Source organism: Apodemus sylvaticus, chromosome 4 (assembly GCF_947179515.1).
Source record: "Apodemus sylvaticus chromosome 4, mApoSyl1.1, whole genome shotgun sequence".
Lineage (NCBI taxonomy): Eukaryota > Metazoa > Chordata > Mammalia > Rodentia > Muridae > Apodemus > Apodemus sylvaticus.
In genome coordinates, this window is record NC_067475.1 from 117,141,544 (window position 1) to 117,169,127 (window position 27,584).

General features: G+C 47.3%; 1 protein-coding gene across 1 annotated transcript; it reads right to left on the reverse strand.

Annotated features, from left to right (window-relative positions):
• Positions 1-3,059: 3,059 nt before the first annotated feature.
• On the reverse strand, positions 3,060-22,735 carry Noct (nocturnin). Its single transcript, XM_052180556.1, has 3 exons — positions 22,139-22,735; positions 6,917-7,186; positions 3,060-4,991 (listed from the first exon to the last, which is right to left on the reverse strand). Exons 1-3 carry the CDS (start codon positions 22,317-22,319, stop codon positions 4,156-4,158), a joined length of 1,287 nt encoding a protein of 428 aa, XP_052036516.1. The 5' UTR covers positions 22,320-22,735; the 3' UTR covers positions 3,060-4,155.
• Positions 22,736-27,584: the final 4,849 nt, after the last annotated feature.

Sequence of the window (27,584 nt, forward strand, 5' to 3'; positions counted from 1 at the left end):
AGTTAGTTAGGTCCTCCTCTACATCCTGCTGTCTTCTCCCACAAAAGAAAAGTAGTCCATCTCTTTAGAAACTTAGATGAACTGTTGAATATTTTTTGGCCTTTGTATATTTAACATAATGCTATTTATAGCAGCAAAGATTTTTTTTTTTTTATAAAAGTACCCTTTCTAGCCTTTTTCAAAAAAAAAAAAACTAACCTGATTTAAAAAATTCTGTGTATGGGTGTTTTGTCTGCATGGCTGTGTACACTTGTGTACTGGTGCCCGAGGAGGCCAGAGAGGGTCGGATCCACTGCAGCTCAGGTTACATGTGGTTGTGAGCTACCCTTTGGTTTGAACTTGTTCCTCTGAAAGTGCAGCCAACACTCAACTGCAAAACCGTCTCCAGGTCACATTCCACAAACACATAAAACACTTAAAAAAAAAAAAAACTAGATGGATTTGATTCTTGATTCTTACTCCTTTTGAGTTACCCTCAAAATTTACCTCTTAAATATTTCATCGTTCAAAATTAATATCATGCAGTTATCTTTTGGTCAAGTCCCTAAAACTCCCTTTTCGAAGTTACATGCCTAGACCTCTCTGAGCCTGAGTTACACAGAACATACACAGAATTTGGTTACCTTTGCTAACAAGTCTTAACAGCTAAAGGTGCTAAATTTTAAGCACTTTGTTCTGCATTCAGTTAGCTGATTTGAACTCTTCTAAAAGCAACAGAAAACATTTCAGGTAAATGTCTTAAGACGTAGGTTTGCAAATCTAACAGTTTTCAGGCTTGGCCACTCTGAATGATAATTCAGTATCACTTTTGTGTCTAGCATTTTTGCAGAAAAGCCACAAAACCATGGCTTGATGCATTCCCGAGCCTTTCCAGGCCTTTGCACTGTGATGAACAGTCTGTGTTTACACTGGTAACTTTGCAATTCTCACCAGATAGCCGTGTACATCTTCAGAGACCCCAGGCTGCCTTTGCTTCACAGGATCTCACTTCGGCAACCATGCTGTGTCTCAGGACAAGGTGCCTTCTATTCAGAAGCATCTCTTTCCCTGGTCGGGTACTTAACAGCCATTCACTATTTTCTGCCAGACCATTTTTTTCTCAGTGGGGAACCAGCCTGCATTGCTCCTTGAAGTTCACCAGTAGCTTAGTTTCCAGATCAAACAGTTCTGAAAATGGTTTTAAAGTTACCGTGTGTCCCGAATGAAGGAGGTGAGGACAAGGTTCAGAAGTCAGTTACTCTCAATAAGCACCTTTACCTAGTCATCTCAAACACCCCATTCTACACTTTCTCACATAATTCACTTTTATGTGCCTGCATATATGATTATATGAGGCACATGTATGAGGTGCCTGCGGAGGCCAGGAGTTGGGGCTCCTGGAACAGGAGTTACATTGAGCTGCCATGCAGGTGCTGGGACTCACACCTGAGACCTGTGCAGCACATGACCCTCACCGCCTCCATCCAACCTTGGGCCTTAGTTGGCTTCAAAGCCAGTGTGGCTTCCCAGACATCCCTCTGGCTTATTCTCAGCCTAAATGGTTCTCCTCGGATCTGGTTTGTTCGTAGGACTGACCAGTGTAGAAGGGATGAAAGGAGTTAGTGTTGCACAAGATGACACTACTGAATGCTTATTAAAGTTCCCATGCTTCTTCCTTACCAAATCTTGGTCCAGACTAGATTCTGACTTTTAGCTCATTTTATCTAATCGCTACATCACAGCTCTCCCTGAGGGCTGGGTCACACTCCCATTCCCCTTTGTACTAACAGCCCTTCCCTTTTGCCTGGGAGCAGCTGTAAGCTTATCTCAGACCCCTTAGGCGACTCATGTCCAGCCATCCTCCAAGTCCTGTTGTTGGTATCCTGTGCCTGCCTGCCTGCCTGCCTTACATAGAAGGTCTGGCTATGTAGCCCAGATTGTCCGCCCACATCATCCCTCTGCCTCAGACTCTGGAGTGCTGAGATTTCAGGAAGTTTTGTGCCAAAAAGCCAAAATAAAAGTGGATTTTATTACACCATTGTGATTCCTTTAAATTCAATAGCACCTGGCCACCTGTCTCCTTGTCAATACAGTTTCTCATGGAGACATTTTATCCATGGCATCTCTGCTTCTACCTCATTTTTACTTACTGGGTTGGAGTTAAGCATCAAAACAAATATTCCCGTAGGCATTGGAAGCCTTACTGAGGTGGAGAAATGTCTACTCTTGAGGCTGGGGACTGGCATGGTGGGAAAGGGGAGTTAGGGAAGAACAAAGTCTGGTCTTGGAGAATCAGGCAAAGCTGGGTGTGGAGGCTCACATGGTAACTCTGGCACTGGGACATTGAGGCAGGAGCACTGCTGCAAACTTGAGGTCATCTTGGGCTACCTAGCACTAGGCCAGCCTGGGCTACAAAGTGTATCAAAAAAGGCTAAGCAAGGAGGATAAAGCAAACATGCCAAAGATGATATGGGGCGAGAGAAGTAAGGATGTTACTAGAGGCTGAGCACTGACTGCAGATCTCTGTTGAACAACCATGTCTTCTTTTGGCTTTTAAAACAGGGTTTCAAATATCCTAGGCTGGCCTTTAACTTGCTTTGTAGTTGAGGATGGCCATGAACTGTTGGTAGCTGTGTGTTTTTCCTGGTGTTGGGGGATAAACTTGGAGCCTTACATGAGCTGGAAAAGAGCTCCACCACTGAGCTTCCTCGGCTCGAAATGGCCTTCAACTGTGCAGTTACTCCCCGTCCTCTGAGCTTGACTTCACTGTGCCCCATAACCAAGTCAGGCCTGTGGTGGAGTACTGTTGGCCCTGGTGAGTCTCTGTCGACATCAGCCCGCAAACATCTAAGGTGCTCTCGTACAATGGGGAGACCAGCTTGAGGACCTGGGGGTGGAATGCTGGGGTGAGCCATTTTGGAGGGCACCATCCTTGGGACCAAGATACCCCGTTTCTTCTGTTAACTGGCGGGATGAAAATTCAGCATGCAGATGGATAGTGTATAACACCATATAATATTATAAGATCTAAACACACTCCCAGACTCCTTTTAGACTAAAGAGACAAGATATTAAAAGCACTCTTTATAAGTCCATTTATTAATCTTAAGTAACATTTAGAATTCATACAGTAAGTATTTACCATCCTACCACTGGTAGATTATTTTGTTTGAAAGAGGCTTCAACAATTGAAAGAGAACTCCAGGTTATCTTTTTGACTCTTATATTTTTCTAGAAAATTTGAACCCAATCATCTGGCTGTCTTTGGGATTTTTCCAAGAAAGGGTCTTGATATCTAGCCCATGCTGGCCTCCGAGACATGGGCTTTGTCTCAGTTGAATGCTGGGATCACATCTGGCATCTTGATAAGATTCCTCACTCATATTCTTAGCAACTGTTCCAGAACGGTTCCTAAAGCTACTTATAAAGCACATTCCAGAAGAAGTGGTTGGAGTAATCTTCACATGTCTACCAATGTCATCACAACGGAAAAGGCACAAATACCTAACAGTGACTAAACAGTGGGAACTGAAGAAGTGAACGCTCCTGAATTTCTTTAAAACACAACAGGTAAGTCAGAGGCATAGCAAACAGGAACTGTTTGTGAAGAGTGTACAGACAGTCACTAATGCCCAGGCTAAACAGCTCCTTACTGTACATTGTTACATCAGCAAATAAAAACATTTTTAAGTTTTAAGGAATTAAGACTGTACCTGCATGGTTCTAAAATGTCCACAGTGCTACATAATCCCTTAATCTTACATGAAGATATAAAAAAATAAATATTACCATGCATTTCCCACTGACCTTTAAAAATCCCCACAAATAAATAACTTGAAATGATGTCTAGAAAACTTCCTACATCTTACTTTAATTCTGAAGGGCTCACAAACTGGGTTTCTATAATATCCTCAACTAAAACACAAGAAAGCCTATGCTACGAATGCCCTGGACGGCAGCGGGCGGAACACAGATGAGAACAAGTTTGGATGGAGTGCAAACACCTTCTCGATGCAGGTTTTAACTGGAAAGGTTTGTCAACTTTTTTCAAGGGCATGCTGGAAATGATGGAGAGTAGCGGCAGAAATTGGGTGTCCTTTTCCAGGCAATTTCCTATCCTATTTCAGTCTCCCAAAACATCCCTGGTTAAGACTTTTGTGGTTAAAATGACGGTGTTTAAAAAAGCCCATCAGGCTCCTGGTTAAAGCTGAAGTCACACACTAGAGACAGGTGGTCTGAAGGGTAATGAAAGGACGGCAGCCGGTTCGGCCCAATCTGTTCCTCGGTGAGCAGGTCCAGAGCGGACGTGACGCTCAGAGCGTGTCTGGAGTACCAGATGTAGTCCAGCGTGTGGCGGCACTCCCCCGAGGTCCGGATCTTCCAGGTCGTGTACGGAGGCTCTGACTGTCCATCGGGACTCAGCAGCTTGTAGGCGCTGTTGAGATTGAGGCTGGAGGAAGCAAAGTGTTTGTAGACCTCCTCAGTCGGCTCTGCGTTGAAGTCCCCGCAGACTATCAGGGGGATCTTTGCTCCCTGTGTGATGTTCTGCAGGTTCTGGAGGAGGTCACAGCCCTGAGCTGATCGGAACCGCTCCCAGCCAGTGCGTGCTTTTAAGTGGGTGACAGCAATGCAGAACTGTCGCCCCGATTCCTTGCACTCCAGGGTCTGTGCAATGGCCACCTGGTTGGTTTTCAGGGTCATGGCTGTCAGCCTGATATTGGTGCTGTTGATGAGCTTGAATCGGCTTTGGAGAAAAAACAAGGCACAGCCATCTGGACCGTTGTTGTGTTCCACATCTAGACATGGTGACCAGGGCTTGGGGAAAAATGTGCCTTGGTAGCCCAGTCTCCTGAGGAGTGGTTGGAAGGTGTCGAAATAGTGGTCCACCTCTTGGAGGCACAGTATGTCTGGCTGGTACGCCAGGATTTCCTCCAGGATAAGGCATTTCCTCTCCTCCCATTTGAGCGCTTCGACGGGGCATTGTACAAAGTTGTCTTTGCCTTCTCCCAGAGCTGAGAAGAAAAGCAAACATCTGTCAGCTTCCACAGACCAGGACCTCAAAGGGAAGGGGGAGTTGGGTGTGGTGGTGCACGCCCCCAATATCAGCCCGGGGAAGGCTGAGACAGGTGGATCTCCCTGAGTTCAAGGCCACTGTGGGATATGTAATTGAGCTTCAAGCCAGCTAAGGCTACACACTGAGCCCCTGACTAAAAAGGGAAAGAGAAAACGGAGAGAAAAGAAAGAAAAAAGAAGTCTAGTGGGTAGAGGCCTGGAAGTTTGACATTTGCCTCGGATGCTGGGCAGGTCTGTCTAAGCTACATTAACACGCCCAGACGAAATAACCTCACACCATCTGCTGAAGAAAGCAGCAGGGTTTTTATATACAAAAACATATTTCATGTAGCTGTAGTCTAGGATATAAGACTTTGGCTTTTAGGTTTAGAGAAACCATTCTTCACAGTCCTGGAGATATAGAAACTTGCCAATTTAAATAAACACTAGTTTTTCACTGACTATAAGAAAGCCAGGTGAACAGATATAAACTTAGTACTCAGAATGAATGGGACAAATAAGTAGCTTTTTCTCCTTATGAATGAATGAATGAATGAATGAATGAATGAATGAATAGAATCATTTTCCAGGGAATAGAATCAAAGGGCGGCTGGTCAGGGTAGATGTGAGTATATACAAGCCAACATACATGATATTTATATATGAAATTGTTAAAGAATAAATAAAAATGCTTTTTTAAAAGAAAGACTGGTGATTTGGGTGGTGCCACCACTCGGAGGCAGAGGCTAGGGGATCCCTGAGTTCCACAGAGCTAGCTCTAGGACAGCCAGGACTACACAGAGACTATACAGAGAAACCCTGTCTCAGAGAAAACAAAACAAAACAAAGAAAAAAGCCCCTATGTCTGTGTCCAGCTTTAGGGTAAGGGAGTAAGCACAGGACTGCAGGCGCCTGCGGAGGCCACAGGCCGTGCGTCCCCCAGGTCCTCTGGAAAGCAGGTCCTGTACTTAACCACTGAGCTATCTCTTCACCTGCAAAGATATCTCGGCTTACAATTCAACTACTAGACAAAAATGTTGATAAACCTAGTTCTTTTATAAGCATTTTTATTTGATATTTGCTTTATTTACATTTTACATGTTATCCTCTTTCCTTGTTACCCCTCCAAATATCCCCTATCACCCCCCCTCCTTACTACTCCCCCTCCCAACTTTCCTGACCGGCATTTCCCTACACCGGGGAATCAAGCCTTCACAGGACCAATGGCCTCTCCTTTCACTGATGTCTGAAAAGGCCATCCTCTGCTATACATGTGGCTGGAGCCATGGGTCCCTCCATGTGTACTCTTTGGTTGATATAAACCTAGTTTTTAAATCAGGAGATAAAATAAAAGGGGCCCTTTAATGCCACAAGTTTTTTAAATTCTCCCCTCCCCCGAGACAGTTTCTCTGTATAGCCCTCACTGTTCAGGAACTGAGATTTCCCCTCTTCTGCCTCCTGAGTGCTGGGACTAAAGGTGTATGCCACCACCACCCAGCTGCCACAAATAAAAATATTTAACTGCTAGGAACTGGTCAAGCAGCATCTCTCTCTGGTTTGGTTTTGAGACAAGGCCTCACACCACAGCTCAAGTTGGCCTCAAAGTCTGGCAGTCGTCTTGGCACCATGGCACCAAGGCCCTCTACAGCCACTTTCACTGCTGCCCCACTGTCCCCACCACCCAGTCAGTCTGCTGCCTGTAAATGCTGCCGGCAACAGAATGCCTAAGGTTATCCCACCGAGTTATTGATCAGACACCACCCATAATTCATCCCTCCACTTGGGGGTGGGGGTTGGGACTGCACAGAAGCAGAGGAAGCTGCCGCAGACGTCACTGCTCCGGCACAGTAGCAGCAGCAGGTGCGGCAGCGCCAGGCGTACATACCTTGGGCGAGGATGTTCCACTGCATGACTCTGATGGGAGAGTGGCTACTGGAGCAGTGTGTCCTCAGGGCCACAAAATCCCTCTGGTACCGGGGTGGCCGCGTGTGCAGAACCGCCCTGCATTCTTCGAGAAGTTCCTTAGGATCGATGGGCTCCAGATGGTCGGGGTCAGCTGACACCAAATACTCCGGGTGCTGGGCAGCTGCACTGCTGTTGACTGTCTTGGCGAGAGCACTGTAGAGGCGACTGGTACCGTTTCCCATGGAAGTCACTGCAGGGGAGAGTCACAGCCAGCTGTCAGTCAGTGCTTCACTGTCCCACCCCAGTGTGAGTCAGGGCCACACTGCCCGCTGGCATGAAGCCATCTCCAGTGCTGAGGACCGGAACTTCCGGCCTCCAGCTTCTCACAAGGGCAGGTAATTTAAGTATTGCTGCTAACTAATCTCTTGCAAAACTAAGCTTGTTGAGGTAACCTCAACAACCTCTTCTTTGTCTTTGCACACCCGCCCAGTGTTATACAAGCATACTTCAACAAAATATACATTCTTCTCCCAAGTTTTTATCTTTAAGAATGGTTTTTGTGCCAGGCGGTGGTGGTGGTGGTGCATGCTGCACACCTTTAATCCCACAGAGGAAAAGGCAGGCAGATCTCTATGAGTTCTAGGCCAGCCTGGGCTAGATAATCAAGGCTACACGGAGAAACCCTGTCTCAACAAACAGAAGCAATGCTCAGAAGGGCTGGATGCGGACAGCCGTGGTCCTAGCTGCGTCGTCCGGGAGGACGTCTGGGAGTGCTGGACTCAACCTTCACCTTCTCCTTTCCAGATGCTAAGTGTCCAAGCAGATGGGGTTTCTCAGAGAATCCAGTCATCAGCATCGAACATATTCTCATTAAAAAGTACAGGGTTGCTGGGTGGTGGTGGCGCACGCCTGTAATCCCAGCACTTAGGAGGCAGAGGCAGGCAGATTTCTGAGGGAGGCCAGCCTGGTCTACAGAGTGAGTTCCAGGACAGCCAGGGATACACAGAGAAACCCTGTCTGGAAAAACCAAAAAAGTACAGGGTGAGGCTGGAGAGATGGCTCGGCGGTTAAGAGCACTGACTCCTCTCTGAAGGTCCTGAGTTCAATTCCCAGCAACCACATGGTGGCTCACACCAGTCTGTAAGATCTAATGCCCTCTTTCGGCATGAAGCTGTACATGCAGATAGATAAGTCATTTTTTTCTAAAAACGAAAAAGTACAGGGCATGGTCTGGGAGTAGAGGCGGAAGCGCCTGAGTTCTGCTCAGTTGGCTTCCATTTAAGATCTTTCTTTTCCATACAGGCCACATTTCCTAGAAAGCTAAAGATGGAGGACAGGCCCAGGAAGCCCCAGTGCCCAAGCAGCAGTGAGCGGGTCCAGTGCTTAGAATTACCCTCTGTGAGTGGTGTGTGTGTGTGTGTGAGTGTGAGTGTGTGTGTGTGTGTGTGTCTGAATGGGAAATGTCCCTCCGAAGCTCATGCATTTGACACTTGGTCCCCAGCTGGTGGCAATGTTTGGGAAGGTGGGCTTTGGCTTAAAGACCAGCCCCACGGGCCCACTGTGCATTGTTTCCTGTGTGGTGGATGAAACCGATCAGGCCGCTTCCGGCTCCTGCTGCCCACACGTCCTTCTACAGTGCTAAGCTCTCCCTGTCTCGCTGTCCTGCACCCCCCTGGAACTGTAAACCAAAATAAAGCCGACGTCCAAGAGAACAAACAGGCAGGTGTGCAAGCCCGCACACGAGGCCGTTAGCCGCCATCCGCTTCATCTCCTCCTACCTTGGTCTCTAAAGACAGGCTGGCTTCCACTGAGCCTGGGGCTCACTGACTGGGGGCTCTGGGCACCCCATCGCTGTTCTCCCAAGGCTAGTGTGATGGATAAAGGTAGCCATGCTTGATTCTATGTGGGTGCCTGGGAGCTGGGATGGTCTTCACTAACCGTCCCTCCACACTACGGTCCCAACCTACTGTCTCTCGAGAGACAAAGACCAAGGTATCTTTTATAGAAATCGGGCTGGCTGATAACAAGCAGTTGGTTCCAATAGTGACCCTGGCAGGTCACAAATGACCCTGAGTATCAAGATCAACTGGGATAGTCAGGTATCCTCAAACTGGGCCTCCTCACCTAGATATTTAAGCCTAAAGAAAGAATTTTTTATACAAAAGTTACACCGCTCAACAGGGAATACATCAAGATTAAGCACAATGCCAAGAGGGCAGAGTGAAGAGCGGCCATCTTAAAAGCACTGGCCCCCGGGGTGGCCCAGGGGGAAAAGCCCTGCTCAGATCTAGTTTGACAACCTGAGGCTGATTCTCGGCATCCGCACGACAAGAGGACTGATGCCCCAAAACTGTATTCTGGCTCCCATGCATGCACACATACACAGAAAACACATACAAATAAATAAATGTTTAAAAAAACGACTCCTAACCGTCCCTCGGTCAGCAGTTAGTTTCTCGGCATTTCTCCTGAAAGCCTTATCACTACTAGCATACAAGGTGAGTTTGTGGCTGAGTTACCTGAGACCCAGCCTCAAAGTGCCAAAAATAATCAGAAAAGTCTTTAAAAAGGCTGGCATGGTTGAACTCAAAACTTTTAACCCCATTGTTCAGGGGAGAGGCAGGCAGATCTCTTGTTAGTTCCAGGCCAGCCAGAGCTATGTTGTGAGATCCTATCTCAAAAATAAACAACAACAACAAAAAAACTTTAAAGAGGGGCACACACACACTCACAGACACACACACCCCCATGTGGTACACGTATTCGATCCCAGGTACTTGGGAATTTGAGGCAGCAGGATCCAGAGTTCTAGGTTTGTCTGGATACAAAGTGACTTTAAGGCTAACTTGGCTACGGCAGTGCAGAGCGGGCCTGGGCACGTGGGAGGGAGGGGCCCTTGAGGAGACAGTATGACTGTCAATCAGGTAGCTCAAGAGACAGGTCTGCATGGGATGCGCAAGGCCTGGTACTCCAGTGGATTGAGATGGATGAGGTGAGGTCCATCTTGTGAAAGCTAAAAATCCCCAAAGGGAAGCCCAAGGGAGAAAGATGGGAAACAATCTGTAAAGACACTTCACGCGGATCCGAGGACCTGCACTGCTGACATCTGAAGCCAGATGATGGGAGAGAGATCTGCAATTAGCAATGCAGCAAAGTGTAGTGACAACAGAAATTTCTTATTTTTGGTGTCAGTATGAGGGAAGGAGGGAATAAAAGAAGTTATTTTGAGAAAATTTTGCCTAAAAAGGAGAAAAAATGTACAACTAGTCTGAGCGTTTTGGTTCTGAAATGTTTTGAGCCGCTGTGCTTGTGAGTGCGGTGTGGGTAAATAGTGAGGAGAGCTCTCTCTGGCTTCTGGCACGGCAGCCCGAGGAAGCTTATAAAACATGCACCCCTCCCAGGACACTGAAAATGGTGACGAAATATGAAAAAGTTATTCTGATGTCCAACCAAGACAAAGAGCAGACAATGTTATTCGTGAACGCTACAGAAGTCCAGGTAAGGACAGTGGTAGACATTCTTGCACAGAGAAGCAAGACTAATTAAATAATTAGTCTTATAGATGTTAATTTAATAGGCTTACTATATTGCCAGGTCCTACAGTTGACAGTGAGGCTCCCCGGAGGAACCACAGGACAGGAAACTGGAGTGCAGGAGCAGTGGCTACTAGGGCAGGACAGGGAGCTCCCAGAACAGTCTGTGCAGTCAGAGAATGGGGGGCACACGGGCCGGGGCTTGAATGAGAATGGCACCCCAAGCCTCCCAGGCTTGAATACGTGGTCCCCAGTTGGTGGAATCAGGAAGGACGAGGATTGGGATGTTCGGCCTTATTAGAAAGGTTGTGCCACTGGGGTGAGGCTCCGACCAACCCACCCCGTCCATTCCCAGCATGCCCTATCTGCCTCTTGTTTGAGGTCTGGGCGGTAAGTTCTCAGCTGTTTTGCCACCATCCCTTCGCTCCACCAGCATGAGGTCTAGTCCTCTGAAACTGTAGACCCAGTTAAACACTTTCTTTTATAAGTTGCTTTGGTCATGTTTTCTTATCAGAACACTAGAAAGAAAAGAAACCAAGAAAATGGTTAAAATATTTGATATATATATATATATATCAAAATGAGTATGTAGCAGCAGCGGGGATTCATGCATACCTTCATGTGACATACAATCATGGATGTAATACAGGGCGTGTGTGTGTGTGGGGGGGGGGGGCTCACGTTCACAGACATACATTCCTGAGATCTAAGGCACACAGCGTATAGAACTGAGATACCATATATTGGTATTTAATGCTATTCTCAAAATCCAGCCATTCTGGGGTGTGCAGTATGGAATGTTAGAGATGATTGTCAGTTAGGATTACTTGTTGCTCTTGGAAAAGACCTGGCTCCAGTTCCCAGACTCCTTGTGTTCTAACCATAACTGCAGTACCAGGGTATCCGGCACTCCCTGTTGACGTCCATGGGCACCAGGTATGCATATGGTGCACAGACAACATATAGGCAAAATACCCATACCTGTAGAATAAATAAATCAACAAACCAAACCAAAACAAAAAGACCCAATCAAATGACTGGGGCCTTTATTCTAAAAAGTGAGAACTGGGCTAGCACAGTAATTTTACCTTCAATTCAAGAGAAATGAAAACTCCAAGATTAATAAGAGTATCTCAGAATTATCATCTGCGTACAGGTTAAGTATGTCACAGGCTGCTATGAAATACAGACTACTGTGTTTACAGAACACAGGGCCTGGTCATGCTAAGCCGGAGCCCACCACTGAGCTGCAACTCAAGGCTCCTGAAGGGCTGACAGGCAGACAGAAGGCTGTGCTTTTATTTCAATTGAAAAGCATACCCTGCCATTTTCTCCTTTGGACTATAAATACTTTTAGCATCCATGTGCTATGTAGTTCTGGAATTATATAGGATATTCAAAAGTGAACAACAGAGAAGTTTTACATTTCACCTGGCTCTTAAGTGGCTTACCGTGAAAAGGAAAATGCCAGGTTTCTTTTTAGTCATCCCGTAGCACAGTAAGAACCAGCCTAACTGTGAGGAGCCCAACAGGGCCATCGCTGGCAGAGTAAACACCCAAGCACAGACACCTTCAAGCAGCGTTTCCCTAGCTCTGAGCACGGCTGACATCACGACATCACGGACCCATGATTCCCCAGCCTGGCTCACTGTTCAATCACGGGGAGCTTCAAAAATATACCTGGGTGTTAAGCCTAGCTCTCCTGATATAACCCAAGGGTGTGGACTAGCTTCGGGGAGCACCTGAAACTCCTCACAATACTCTAGTTTACCAGTAAGGCTGAGATCTACCAAAATGCAAATCCTGAAGAAATCCTGCCCTTGCTCCTGCCTTCTTGACTAGCTAGCAACCAATTTTACAAATACATTTACGTTTTTTCTAATGGCTGTCTCCCATTATGTTACCTAGTTTACAATACCATCTAACTACTTTTTAATATGCCATATGTCACATTTTTATAAGTTCAGGATTATTATAAAGATAAAAAATGACTCAGATCTAAACATTGCCTAAATTTTTTTCTCTACAGTTTGCCCTATTTAGGCAAACTAAAGAGCAAGCAATGGAGGAAAAGGTTTATTCAGCTTGCATTTCGAGATCGAAGTCTTATCATTGCAGGAGGTCATGATAGGAAACTCGAGCACGGCCTGAACCTGGAGCAGAGGCCACGGGAGGCCAGGGACTGCTTACCCACCTGCTTCATGGCTTGTTCAGCCTGCCTACTTACAGAACCCAGGAGCGGCACCACCCACCCTGGGCTGGGTCCTCTCCCATTGATCACTAATTGAGAAATGCCTTCCAGCTGGGTCTCATGGAGGCACTTCCTCTCTGGTGACTTTAGCTTGTGTCCAGCCAGTATACATTTTAGGGGGTGGGAAGTGGCAGGGCGGCAGGTAGATGGGATTCACCTGCTTGTCTTGATGCGTCATCTCATTAATGTTCCTCGGCAGATATGGCCCTCCACCAGAACATAAGCCCAACAGCCACCCATTTTGTATTCCTGCCAACTTGGGCTGTCTCAAAGAAATTCAGAGAATCTTGTTTTTGTTGACACGATTTCTTTTGTGTAGCCTTGGATGTCCTGGAACTAGCTCTACAGACACCAGGCTGGCCTCAACTCAGAGATCCCCCTGCCTTTCTGCCTCCAGAGTGCTGAGGTGACCGCCACGCACCACCTTAGCCTCCTAAAAGGATTTAATGAAGCTTGTATCCCTGGGCTCGAGTGAAGAGTGCTTCAAGTTCAAGCGAGCTGGGGTCACCCAGCTAGACCCAGTCTCCATCACCCCATACTCCATCCATCACCCCATACTCCATCAAACAATAAAAGACCATATTTAGTTTTACCTAGACCTTTCTCTTCAGAGCTAGAGACTGAACCCAGACTTTTATATTTGCTAGGTAAGTGTTGGACTGAGCTGTCACAACTCCTGGCTGGGACTGGGACTTTAAATAGGCAGCTTTATATTTTTAATTAGATCACTGGAGGCGATCTCAATAGCTGAGACCCAAACCGGTGCTACCTTGTTCCCAAACAGTCCTAGCAGCAATCAGAAGATTGCTCCTCACCATGCTCCCTCTTCTAGTTATCCAGCAACTACTCACATCCAAGCATCTGGTCAGTGGGGTGTTTCCCACTTTGCGTTTATACAACACGACCCAGCTAAAATAATGAGCAAAATCCAGGAATGTCTTAGGCACACACCTAGGGAGATTTGTAAGCTGATCAACCTTAGGCCTAGGGAAACCTGGAACAATGAAGTACACACCGTGACAAGTACTAGCAGCCCAATGCTGCCATCTGCTGGCCATGCACTCAACTACCTCAAAAGGTTAAGATTAGCTCAGTCTCTCATTGGCTTAGTAGAGTGGGTTCTTGAATAAATGTGGCCACCTTCAGGGCAAGTAAGTGAAAGTTCACACAAAATGGCACGAGGGAGCTGGATGTTAACTATAGTGCATATTTAGTATACTGTGAAGGATCAAATATTCATTCAAGCACCCACATCTAGGTCTATGCACATACACTTTTTTTTTCTTTACGGGATGTGTTTTTTTAAAACTTTGGTTGTCCTTGGATATTTGAACCAATTTTCCTTTTACATCCCAAGTGCTGGGATTAGCAATATGTACCACCATGTCCTGGGCATGGGACAGCTGGCATGAGGGCAGGGACAGTACACACAGTATAGTGCTTTAGAAAATGTTAATAGGGCTGGAGACATATGGTGGTAGAACATTTACTCATAATGGAAAAATAAATACATTTTTATCAGCAAAGTACATAGTCTTTGGCAGGCTGCCTGCAGTTTAACTTTGCACATGAGGACATAGTTTCACAAGTTTAAATGCTACGTAGTCCAGTGAAGTGCTTGCATAGTATGAACAGGACCCAGAGTGCTAGCACCATGCTTAAATCGCTTTACAGCTCTGTAAGACTGAATAGATGTCCCTAGCATATCTGAATGAGTAGCAGTTCTCTAGCGTTTAGAGAACAGGCTGTTACAATGTCAGATTGGGTGTTCTCATTACTGTTCCAGCAATGCCGTAAGTCAGCATTCCAGGTGTGGACGCTGATGTTAGGAGACTGTAGTTGGAGCCCTGAAGAAAGTTACCTGCACCTTGGACTGAAAGTAACCTGCACCTTGGACTGCTGAGTGTCAGCATCTTCAGCAGCGCTGACCACTGCAGGGAGAAGCCAGGCACACGAAGCAGCCCAGACTTTGTGCCAGGAACCCGACAGGGGTCAAGTTTCACCTCCTCCATCTGCCGACGTCACTGCCATTAGGGCACACACACTGGGACAGCACAGAGTGTACAAAGCAGTGTCATGACCCAAGTGGCATTTCCAGAGATATCCAGTGAAGGTCATGACTCTCAATCTAACATGTCTAAAAATACAAACACCTAGACACAGTGTCATAATCCATGAACAGCAGGCAGGAAGTCAGAGAGCAGACGAGGCAGCCAAAGCATGTTCCAGAAAAGGCTGAGCCATATTTTCAGTCATGACAGCCTTCTTAGAAAATATGGCTAAAGAAATTCTTCTACACACACCAGTATACACTCTCAAAAACAAACAAACAAAACTTACTTTAACATGTTTGGTACGCAACTGCTCATCCACTGGCCAGCTGCTTCCCTAAGTTGGATTCTACAATAATGCTCTGAAGAGATAAGTGGAAAAAAGCCCAGCACCAGCAGTCTGATGCCATCCCATCCCTGCACTAATAAGACCCAAGATGCTTTAAAAAATGACCTGTCTCAAAGGAGTATTTGGCTGACAACACAGAGTTCTAGAACGGGGTCCATATCTATGGTCCAAATCTACTGGCCCCCTGGCATTGTGCTGCTGCTAGTCTATGAAACACCATTATAGTTTCTTCTATATTGATGAGTAGTTGAGAAAAATATCAGCAGTAATATTCCAGGACATTTGAAAAAAACCCACAAAATTCAAATTTCAATGTCCATGAAAAGTATATATATTACATACCACCTGTGGATACCCACTCACTACAACTGCGGGGGTTAGACATGGGCCAAGAGGCCTAAACATTCACTAGGTGGCTCTTCAGAGAATGTTTGCCAACTCTGTTTTAACCTTTATTAAGATGAGACTGTTATTGGAAATGGTGGTTCATATCTTTAATCTCAGCACCAGGAAGGCAGATACAGGTGGATGTCTGTGAAGTCAAGGCTGAGCGTGTCTATCTAGTAAGTTCCAGGCCAGGCAGGGCTGCTTGGTTGAGACCCAGCTGGTCTTAAGGGACCTTAAGATAGACCTGTAAGTTGATCTGTCTCCTCTTCGGCTTTCACCCACCGCTCCTGCACAGTTTGCACATATATGATGAAATCAACCAAGTTTTCTGTCACTTAAAAAAAACAAGGAAAGACAATTTTTATACAAGAATTTCCAGAGCCTTCTGGGAGTGGTAGCACACAGCTGTAATCACCTGGGAGGTAAGCCAGGTGACAAGGGTTCAAGTCCAATCTTTGCTACCCAGTGAGTTTGAAGACAGCTTAGGCTACGCAGTAAACTCCACTGGGCTATTTGGCAAGACCTGTCACAAGCAATAAAACACAACTAAAGTAAAACTGTAAATTATTTTTAAAAATGGAAACTGGTTATCTGGTATACCAGAATAAGTCACTGTGCCTGTTGGTTCTAGATCAAGTTAGCAAAACAGAACTTTCTTTCCTTTCTAAGATCTTCTGAGAATACAGCACTACATTCTGAAAAACTCAGGGCTGGAGAGATGTCTCTGTGGTTAAGAGTGGTTACTGCTCTTACAGAGCATCTGGGTTTATTTAGATCCTAGCACACAGGCCATGACTCTGCACAGGTCTCTGTAACTCCAGTGCCACAAATCAGACACTTGACTTCTTAGGGTACCAGGCACACATGTGTTACACATACATACATCTAAACAGGCAAAACATTCGGTACAAATAAATAAAACTAAAAAAAAATTTTTTTTAATTTAAAGAATTAATCCGAAAGCCAGAAGTTATGCCATCAATAGGGAAAATTCTTGGCACCCATATTGGCTTTCTTATATACCCCCTATAACTCCAGCTCCCTGTGATCTAATACCTTCTTATAACCTCCCCAGGAACCTACACGTGTGTACAGATGCATTCACATAAGCAAAAAACCAATAATCCGTAAAAACAATATTTGAAACAGCTGCACTAGCTTCAGCCTGCTTGCAGGACAGAATCAGAGACAGCTCTAGAAGGAAAGCGCTACAGAACTCAGGTCTTGAGGCAGGTCCTCAGAGTGAAGCAGGCCAGGTCGGGAGCAGCCTATGAACAACAGGGCGTGCTTACTTGGATCCCCCCTTGACTCTCCTTGCAGTGGTCTGAGACCGGCCCTCACTGTGCAGACCAGGCTTCAAACCTGAAATCCTCTGGCGTCAGCCTCTCGGGAGGGTGGGGCTCGTATTACAAGCTTGCTCTATCTTGCTCACTTTTCAAGGGTATTTCTGAGCAGGGAAAGAGCACAGAGGGCAGCCTTCCTTTCTTTGGCAAGGAAAGTGGTCTCCACTGGCTTCCTCACTCTACAGAGAGGCCTAACTGCCACTTTCCAAATCCCCTTCCAAACTAGAGCCATGCTCTAGTCGGGAGTGTAGCTCAGTGCCAGTGTCCACCAAGCATGCACAAGAGGCACAAGAGGCACAAGGATGCGAGGACTTAGGTGTAGGAAGGGAGATAAGAAGGGAGAGAGAAGCCTGAGAGAACAGTACTCCGGGGCCGATGGACTTCCTAGACACGTGATCACAGTACTTCTTGCTGGTACTGGGGACTGAGTGCAGAGTTCTACCACTAAGTTACATTCCCTGATTTTATCATATTATTTACTTTTTGAGGGAGGATCTTCTGCCTCCCAGGTTGGCCTCAAACTTGCTGTGTAGAAAAAATTAACACTCTGATCCTCCTTTCACGGACTTCTTATTCTTAAGATGCAGTGAAAGTATTTAAAATTACCCTTTTTTTGGCTGGGCAGTGGTGGCACATGCCTCTAATCCCAGCACTTGGGAGGCAGAGGCAGGTGGATTTCTGAGTTCGAGGCAAGCCTGGTCTACAGAGTGAGTTCCAGGACAGCCAGGGCCAGGGCTATACAGAGAAACCCTGTCTCAAAAAAACAAAAACAAAATTGCCCTTTTTGCACAAACCTTACGGTCTAATACCCATCTCTAATTTTTGAAGGTGTAAGAAATGCATCAATAAAAAAAAATTAGGGCAGGCTTCTCAAGCCCAAGTGAAGTTTGTCTCTTAGAGCATCTGTCCAGGCATGCCGGAATACCAAATGTTCAGGCTCAACCTATTGGAGGTTCAGAAAAGCAGAGCGGGCCCCTGACTGTTTCTGATAGTGGAAAGAGAAGAAGTTTGAGACATCTGTTCCTTTATCTTTCTTTCTCCGGAACACACACTTTCTTTCTCTTGCCTACATCTGACCCCTGAGCTCATCCCGGAATACTCCTAAGTGTTTCATGCCTTTCTTGAGGCCGTGGAGTTTTCTTCTTTCTACACCATGGAACACACAACAAATATAAGGGCTAGGGATGTGTCTCAGGACTTGTCTGGCACGTGTGAGGGAGGTTCCCAGGCCCATCCTCAGCACAGCACAAACCAAAGATAACAGGACATCTTAGCTGACCAGATGGTTTCAGCAAGGGGCATCACTCCTAGGTTCTAAGTATTTCCTGACGTGTGATAACCACTGAGGCCATGCCACTTCTGATAGGTCAAGAGTAACTCCCAACACGCGGCTGTCAATCTCCCTTCCTCCTCTTTCCAAGACACCAGGACGCTACCTCCTTCTCCTTCAAGGAGAGCCCGTTCTTGCAGAATCTTCTCCATGGCTCCTCATCGGTTCTAGGCACAGCTGGCTCGGCAGCTAGGAGTTCTTGCTGCTCTTCTCCCTACAACCACCCAGGAACTCCAGTTCCGGGGAACCTGCCACTGTCGTCTGACCTCTTCAGGTACTAGGCATATGTGGGGCGAACAGACATATATATGCAAGCACAATACCCATAAACACAAAATTAGGAGGTTAAAAAAAGGTTAAAAAGGGGGGCACCTTTGGAAAGGCAGGCTCAAGCTTATATAATATCCCCCACCCCCTACCCCCCCCACCCCCGCAGGAATACAAGAGGCTCTTGCTTGTCATTACCAGGTTTCTCTTGAGGAAATCAAATCTGTAGATTTGCATGACACTGAGAAATTGGGTTTTTTTCTGGTACTGTTCTCCCTGCCCCACTGCTACCCCCTTTGTGTGGAGTGTGCCCAGTCTCTCCTACTCCTTCAAAAGTTTTCCCCCAACCAATCTGGCCAAACCAATCTGGATTGTTCTTTTCAATTCCTGCTGTAATTAGCATATGGAACATTCTAGGTTGAGTATACTGTCCAACAAAGTTCGTGGATACAGTGCTGTCAGCTGATGTGTTACGCTCTTCTAGATGCCATCTGGCATTAAGACAAAGCAAAGCGAGCAAGGTCAAAAGATTCGCAGATGTCCATCCATTGATTTCGATTCTGGGGCCCTGGTTATTAGCCTAACCACCATTCCCAGTCCCCCTCTGCATTTTAACTGTTACCGCTGAATCCTACAGGAAGACGATAGCAGCCTTCTCCATAAGGAAACACATTTATTCTGGAGAAGCTTGATAATTACAGGTTTTCCCATTTCTTCTTTCTCATAAACAGCTTACTCACACAGTCAAGGGGCCTACTAAATAAAGATGTCTTTTCTACTGAGCTGGTATTTGCCTTTAAAATTGTTCCAAGAAGAAAGCACCGTGTTCCAGTGGTGGAGAGCAGCGATGCAGCCAACTCTTCATTAACTGAGGAGGAGGAGGAGGATCTGGAGAACAGCATTTCCCAGCCCACAGACGACTCTGCATCCCTGTGGCACCGTAACTGTGGCAACTGTTGCCTTACTGTGGGGCTGCTCTCTTTGCTTTAGAAAGAAAAGCAAAACGCTGAGATGGGCTTCCAAGGCTCCCTTTTAAGCCCCTGTAGTAGGTAATAACTGAGGTTGCTCTTCCTCTAAGTACTTAACTGCAACTCGCAGGTTAGATTGTGAGTGTGTTGGCACTCACAACCTCACAAGAGGTTGACAGCTTTCAGCTCCCCGGGGGCCTTTTAACAAGTTTGGGGCTTGTTTTTTGGGGGGGGGGGAGGGACAATCTGCTTGCTTGGTCAAGTAATCCTTGTATTTTGTAGGAAAGGCAGAAGAATCCATGAGTTTGAGGTTATCTATAGCCACAGGAATGTTTAAGACCAGGCTGGTCAATATGAGACTCTTTCCTCAAAAAAGAAAGGAAGGAAAAAAAAAAAAAAACAAAACCAAAAAATCTCTCAACAATCACCTGCTTAATTAACATGAGCAAGGAGCTGGGCTTAATCCTAAGAAAGGGGAGGGTGGGGCCCTCCCATCACCTGGGCACTCCTGACAACATCCCCAGGGTCTGATGCCCTCTTCTGGCCCCCTCAGGTACTCCCACACCAAGGCATGAGAAGCACACACAAATATTAAAAAACAAACAAACAAACAACTCTATTTAAAAAGAAGGAAAAAAACAAAAACAAAAGGGATTTGAGGACTTGTTATTTCTTTTTCATAATGTGGAATCTGAGTATTCAATCTTGAGTTACCAAATTCAATAATCTGAGTTCGTGAACAGAAATCAGATGTTTCTAAGATACTTTGGAGAATGACGCCCATGCCCATTCTACAAACCGCACCTTCCCCGTTCTCCCTCAGTGCCTTAGAGCTCCTCCTTCCCTTTTCGTGGTTTCCTCAACAAATGCCTCACCTTCATAGGGCCTGCTGCATGTTAAAGCCCACGGCCTGCCACTTCCCTGACCTATCCTATGTCCTTCCATTTATGGGTTTTTACCCATAACTTCATGCACCTGTAATCCCAGCATTGGGAGGCTAAGGCTGGAGGATCAACATTTGGAGTGACTCAAACCCCAACACTAGAGGTCTGTTTTGGATGTACTTTTTTGCCGGACAGTGGTGGCACTTTATTCCAGCACTCTGGCCTCAAATAACTTTTAAAGACATGCATTAGACATCAGTCAGAAGCCTCACACTGCAAACACTCTGACTCCATTACCAGAGCTGTGTGCTCACAGATGTGCCTAATGACAAACCCAGATTCTGAAGGAGTTGGAGGGGTATTTAAAATGAGCTGGCACCAGCCAACCTTTCCACCTTTAAACCTAACGATGTTCCTCCTAAAGACAAGCAGCAGGAAGGCAGGACCCCCAGCTATTGTGCCATTGGGATGCTATCCATCCCGACAGTTATTTCACAACCCACCAAAGGTCTATAGACCCAGAGGTGGCGGCAGGGCCCTGGATTTTCAAAAGTCCTTCCTTCCTTCCTACTTTTTTGAGACAGGGTTTCTCTGTGTAGCCCTTGCTGTCCTAGAACTCACTCTGTAGACCACGTTGGCCTCAAACTCAGAGATCTGCCTGTCTCTACCTTCAGAGTGCTGGAATAAAGTGCCAACACCGTCCAGCAAAAAAGTATATCCAAAACGGACTCTCCAGTATTGGGGTTGGGGGCACTCCATATGTTGATCCTCCAGCCTTAGCCTCCCAATGCTAGGATTACAGGTGCATGCCACCACACCCATTTTAATTGGCTAACTAAAACCAACCAACCAATCAAACAAACAAACAAAAAACCCAATCTAAATATCTGCCATTAATGGACTGTGTATGGTTTAAGGTTTTGGCTTCAGCCTCAGATAACTTGTTTAAAAAAGCCTCACACTGCTTGGCGCCACAAAAGCCTTCAATCCCAGCATTCTTGAGGCTGAGGTGGGTGGATCTCTATATAAATTCGAACCCAGCCTGGTCTACATGGTTAAGGTCTAGGAGAGCAGACGGCCATGTCTTGAAAAAACCAACAATAAAGCAACAGGGAACTTACACTTTCTAATGTGCACTCTGTCCCTAAATCAACCCAATACTCTATCTAAATGTACTCTAGTTCCAGCATCCGTATGTCAGACGGCAAGAACCTAATTTGAGGTAACAACCAAATTACACTTTCTAGAAAAGTATTATGGAATAATTGCTGGTTTTGAAGGGGAGCCTACATGAAGTAATTGCTACATTTGAGGGAGAAACTGCTCATTTAAAAGCCATACTTGATCTGTATGTAGTTTGTGACCGTCGCAATCTGCTTTTAGACAGAAAGGGGGCACTTAAAAAAAAAAAACCACAAGATGATGTATGGAACTGACTCTTGATGACAGGCTGATTTACCAGCTTGACTCAGATTTAAGACGAAGTGGAAGACACCCCCCCAAAAAAACCCATTAATAAATAAATAAGTACAAAGAGTTAACACGTGCTTTGAGAACCAACAAGGCTTTGAGAAGATTCAGGGGCTATAGGCCCTGCAAATCCAAGATCATGTCATTTTCAGATAATTTTCCTCCTCATAAGGATGTTCACAAGCATTCTGCAACCATAGCGTAACCGCCCTGAACCTGGGGGGGTAAAACGAAACAACGTCAGCTACCGGGGTCCCTGTGGCCACCGGGGCTTCGGGTAGATCGGACACGACGGCGGAAAGCCAGGCCCCCCGAGCGGCGTCCGCTCCCTCCCGCCGCGGCGCCCATTCATTCCGCGCTCCCGCTCACCTATTCGGGGACGCGACCTCGCGGCACCCGAGGCCGCCGCCTGCAGTTGCGGGGACGCGGGCCGGGATCCGAGCACCGGCGGGGCGAGCGTTCGGCGCGGGCCGGGCACGAGTGTGCGGCGCAGGCCGGGGGCGTCCCTGAGCAGCAGGGCCGAGCAGAGCCGCCGCGGGCTCTGATACATGCCGGGCGCCGCCGCGCTGACGAGCCGGGCCGAGCGGGGCTGGCGGCGGTGGGGATGCGGGAACCGCTGCGCTGCGGGGTGCTCCTTCCTCCTCCTCGTCCCTGGGCGCCGAGTGGGCGAGCTGTGCCGTGAGTGGTGGTGGCGGCGGCGGCGGCTCACTGAGGCGAGCTGCCTAGCGCCGGGGAGCAACCGGCGAGCGGCGGCGGGGCGGGCGCTACCACGCGGCGGCTGCTGGGGGAATCCACGCGCACGACCCGGGCGCAGTCAGACGGGGACGGCTCCGGCCGGGAATGGACGCTCTGGACTAGAGAGAGCGAGAGTGGACTGTCGGCGGGGTGGAGGCTGGGGGATGGCTGACGCCGCAGGAATTCGTTAAGAGAGGCGTTCCGTGAGCCGGCGCCCCCTCCCGCCGGCCGCAATGGACGCGCCCACAGGCTGGGATTCCCGGGTTGGTTCCAGCGCCGAGTGTGTGCGAGCGCGTGTCTGGGGGAGAACGTCCTCCGGGCGCCGTCGGCTCCACGCTCCGAGGCGGTAATGGGGATTAACTACCCGGACGCGCTGGCTGCTTCTGTGGCGGCTGCGACAAGCATCCGCTCCTCGGGCACGAGAAGTGGAGACTGACAGCCGGGCAGCACCGCCCGAGGTCTGCTAGGATTGGCCTTGGAGGTGGGCCATGATGGGCGGGCTGCAGGTCACACCTGGGAAACAGCTTTTTTTTTTTTTTTTTTGGTTTTTTCGAGAAGGGGTTCTCTGTGTAGTCCTGGCTGTTCTGGAACTCACTCTGTAGACCAGGCTGGCCTCGAACTCAGAAATCCGCTTGCCTCTGCCTCCCAGAGTGCTGGGATTACAGGCGTGCGCCCCCACTGCCCAGCAGAAACAGCTTTTTAGTTATGCAGAAAGGAAGGCTAAGAGAATCGAGGGCTGGGGTGGGGGGGTGGGGCACCGCTTGGGATGGCTCAGATGTAATTTGGACTGTTACCGAGTTTAGAGGACCATCCATCCAATAAACCACTGAAAAGGCCAAAATAAAAGTGGAAAGCAGGTGTGGCAGTCGTGGCGACCGCCTTTAATTCCAGCACTGGGGTGGCAGTGGCCCGGTGGATCTTAAGCATGGTCTGGAGAGATCCGGGCCGGCCAGAGCTACACGGTGAAGCTCTGTCTCAAAACAAAAAAACAAAATCAAAACAAACAAACAAACAAACAAACAAAAACCACCACCAAACAGAAAACCCCAAAACAATAAGAATACAAACGAACAAGAATGAAAAGGGAGATACACTTAATATGCTCACGTGGGGAAGAGGGACATAGTTAACCTCTCTCTGGGGTCCCGAAATAAGGTCAAAGTTTAAATAGAAGGCCAGGGGTGTGCACCTCTAAACTGTCCAGGTCTCATCCTGTAAGGCGATCTGACTAGACAGAACTGAGTGGACTCTCTTCCTCAAAGACAAATTCCCCCTCAGGCTGTGGCCTTTTCCTTTTCCCAGCAGGAATTTCCTGAGGGGGAATTCCTGTTTCTTGGGGGTTCTTTGTTTCAGTAGTGTGAGAGTCAGATTCGCACATCCAGAATCTCTTGAGAAAACCCTTATTTTTGTCAGGTCTGTTGCGGGGATGCTAGGACAGGGTCGGAGCCGTGTTTTAATCTGATGTCATATGTTCCAGGAAACAGGCAGGAACGGGCTGGGGGTGTTGTTGAGTCACGTGAGAAGCCCTAGACTCACACTCTCACCTAAGTGGGCATGGAGAGGGAAGGAAGAGGGGGAGGAGGAGAGGGGAGTCGAAGAGAGAACCGGAAGGAGTGTTAACTTTGGAAGAATGAGTTGAAGAAATACCTCAGGTAGATTGTGTGAGGAATGACTAACCGGGAATGGAAAAGAAACTTTGAAAGAGTATCATCACCAAGGATTCAAAATGTTTTCCAGACCTGGCTTAAAAATCTTACACCCACAGGATATGGATGAGTCAGCTGGCAAGCCGATGACAGCACCTGGGACAGGAACTCCTTAGCTGGTCATTAGAGTCTGAGGCTCAGTTTTATCTATACAGCAATCACACATGAGTCATTAGGCAAGGGGAAGGGTGGTAAAAAGGTAGCTAGTGCTTTGCAGATAGAACAAAATGTAACAGTCGGTTTACAATGTAGGTAATGGATATATAGATGCTGACTCCCTTCCCACCACCTTCTCTCTCCCCTTTCTTAACCTTTTTAAGTTTATTTATTCTATTTATATGAGTACACTGTAGCTGTCTTCAGACACACCAGAAGAGGGCATCAGACCCCATTACAGATGGTTGTGAAGCCAACATGTGGTTGCTGAGAATTGAACTCAGGCCCTCTGGAAGAGCACTCTTAACAGCTGAGCCGTCTCCCCAGCCCCTCCCCCCCCCTTTTTTTTTACTCCTACAAAGTTTGTTAGTAGCCATGAAAGTGAAAGCACAGCGGAGGGGGCAGAGAGGGTCAACCTAAACTTGTAATGCATGAGACAGCCTTAAGGAAATTAGATACTCCATGAGCTAATTAACAAACGTTTAGAAGCAGCTTGAGTGGAAGTTCCCAGTGTGGGTAAATAAAGCTGCCCCACCCCCACCCCAAAAACCCATAGGTTATGAGAGCTCCCAGTGCCAGCTATGGGCTACGGTACTTAACTCAGAGCTTCAGGGAAGCCATTAAAACACTAGGCGGTTGCCACTGCTGTTGGCTGCCTACCAGAAATAAATGAATGATAAGGTCCTGAAGTCAACACAAGTCATAGTCACAGAACAGGGAGAAATCCAGCTGAATGGCTTGGAATGTTCCTCCCAGTTAGCCCACACAAGGGATCATACAGGCTGCTAGAGCAGAGGCGAGTGTGTGTGTGGGGTATGGGGTTGTCATCAACAGCCTTTGCTGTGGACCCTGTGTGCAACAATACCAACTGACCAGACAACCACGTCTTGGTACAATGTCTCAGGACTGTTATAGGAGTAACCAACCACTTTCTGTTTTGGTTTTTGTTCTTCTTGTTGTTGTTTTCTTGGTTTTTCCGAGACAGGGTTTCTCTGTGTAGCCTTGGCTGTCTTGGAACTCACTCTGTAGACCAGGCTGGCCTCGAACTCAGAAATCCACCTGCCTTGGCCTCCCAAGTACTGGGATGAAAGGTGAGTGCCACCATTGCCCGGCAACCAAGCCCGTTCTGATTGGCACTGAGGCCTGCCCTTTAGGAGGGAATTCATTTCTGCTATTGTGAACTTGTTCCAAAGCCTGAGGTAGACTCCAGTAGGAAAGCTCCTTCCATTGTTTTGATAAGTGGACATGATGTTCTTTCCAATAACAATGTTCCTGCCCGTTACTGCTGCCGTCAGCTTTGCTGAGAGGGTTCTTTTTGCAGTAGTCAGCGGTGACTGTGGAGACTCATAACTAATCAAAGTACAGAGGGTAAGTGACTGTTGAGTGCCCAGTCATAAACAGGACAGCTGTTGCATGTTCAGGGGACATTAGCAGATGGATAGAGAGCAATGAGTAGCCAGGCACAGGCACGGTGGCACACGCCTTTGATCCCAGTCCTTTGGAGGCAGAGGCAGACAAAACTGTATGAGTTTGAGGCCACCTGGCTTACAGAGCAAGCTCCAGGACAGCCAGGGCCACACAGAGAAACCTTGTCTCAAAAAGAAGGGCGTGGGGTGGGGGGAAGAAGGCATCTGGAACTCTCCTTGAATGACATAGTTGTTCAACTGGAGATACTCACAGACTATTTGCAGAAGGTAGGGCCAGTGAACAGTCTCGTGGAAGGAGCAGGGGTTTGGGGGGGTCTCGGGGGTCTCATTCCTCCTTCAGGACTGATAGGCAGTTAGTTGTTGATGGGGGAGGGAGTGACATTTTCTTCAGAGGAGAATCCTGGCAAGGCACTCACCCGTGCTCCAGCAACAAACCAACTGTTGCTACTGTCAACAACACTGCTGAGGCTCGAAGGCACACAAACACAAACTGCAGGGGAAAGGAGCAGTTATTAGGAGGGGAGAGACAGAGGAAGAGTGGACATGATCAGATACATCATGGACATATATTAAAATATTAACCATGTCGTAAAGAAACCATTGTATCGGCAACCTCCAGAGTGAAGAGGCAACTGCCTGTGTGACTTGTCTCTCCCCTGTTTGTGACTGCTCATAGTCATGTAGTCGTTGGGAAGGGTCCTCTGAAACAGAGTACTGTGGAAGCATATACAGGACCCAGAGTGTCACACACAAAAATACGCACTGTGAGAGCCAGAGTTCCCGGAGAGAACCTTAGTGCACAGGAACCGTCGTCCGCAAGCCCGGCTGACTGGCTGGAGCTTCTGTGGTGTGGAGAGGGAGGAAAGATGCAAGTCCAGAACCAATAACCTGGCGCCATTTTCAGCCTCCTGAGTCTTCTGTGACCTAATCTCATGTGACCATTCAGTCCTCTGGAATGGACAGACACATTCCTAGCACCCCGCAGCCAAAAGGCTAAGAATGCCGTTCAGATAACATCGGAGCCAATGCCTCCTATCTTCCTGCCTTCCTGTGATCCACTGATCTGATATTCTCACCACTGCATTTGAAAAGTGGCTTGATTTCCAGTTCCTTTCGTTTGCTTTTTTTGTATGTTTGTTTTTTACTGTAAAATGTCACTGGACTGACTGGGTAGCACATTAGAACGTGGAAAGTGTGGGGAACCTAAATCTGTGTTCCTGTGTCATGGTCACTTACATTTGGCTCCAGAATAAAGCTATCTCTCATCCCCTTTGAGATGAGAGTTGTTTTTAGGTTGACAAAATTCACAGTGTAATCAAGGTTTAGATCTGTCGTGGTGCTGCATGCCTTTAATTCCAGCCCTGGAAGAGGCAGAGGTCGGCGGAGCTCTGTGATGTCAAGGCAGCCTGGTCTGCTTAGCAAGTTCAGGCCATGCAAGGTTACACAGTAGGACCCTGTCTCAATAAGCAAAAATATATAAATGTAAAACATATAGCAGTGGCGGCACACGCCTTTAATCCCAGCACTTGGGAGGCAGAGGCAGGGGGATTTCTGAGTTTGAGGCCAGCCTGGTCTAAAGAGTTCCGAGACAGCCAGGGCTACACAGAGAAATCCTGTCTCCAAAAACCAAAACCATATACTTACCATGCACATGGTGCTAGGTTTGATACCCCAGCACCTTCTCCCATAACCAAAAGGTTTCAAAGAGGATGATATCCTGACTGTAGTATTAAACACTAACTTCTTTAAGCAATCAGAAAGCTAGAAATTAAAAGGCATGTACTTCAAAAA

What these genes read in the sequence shown, in the direction of transcription:
- Noct (XM_052180556.1), bottom strand. Translation starts at nt 22,319, where the DNA reads ATGTATCAGAGCCCGCGGCGGCTCTGCTCGGCCCTGCTGCTCAGGGAC. An exon ending in GAGGTCGCGTCCCCGAATAG is followed by an intron (nt 7,187 to 22,138) that starts GTGAGCGGGAGC and finishes TCTCCCCTGCAG; the next exon opens with TGACTTCCATGGGAAACGGT. An exon ending in GTGGAACATCCTCGCCCAAG is followed by an intron (nt 4,992 to 6,916) that starts GTATGTACGCCT and finishes TTTTCTTCTCAG; the next exon opens with CTCTGGGAGAAGGCAAAGAC.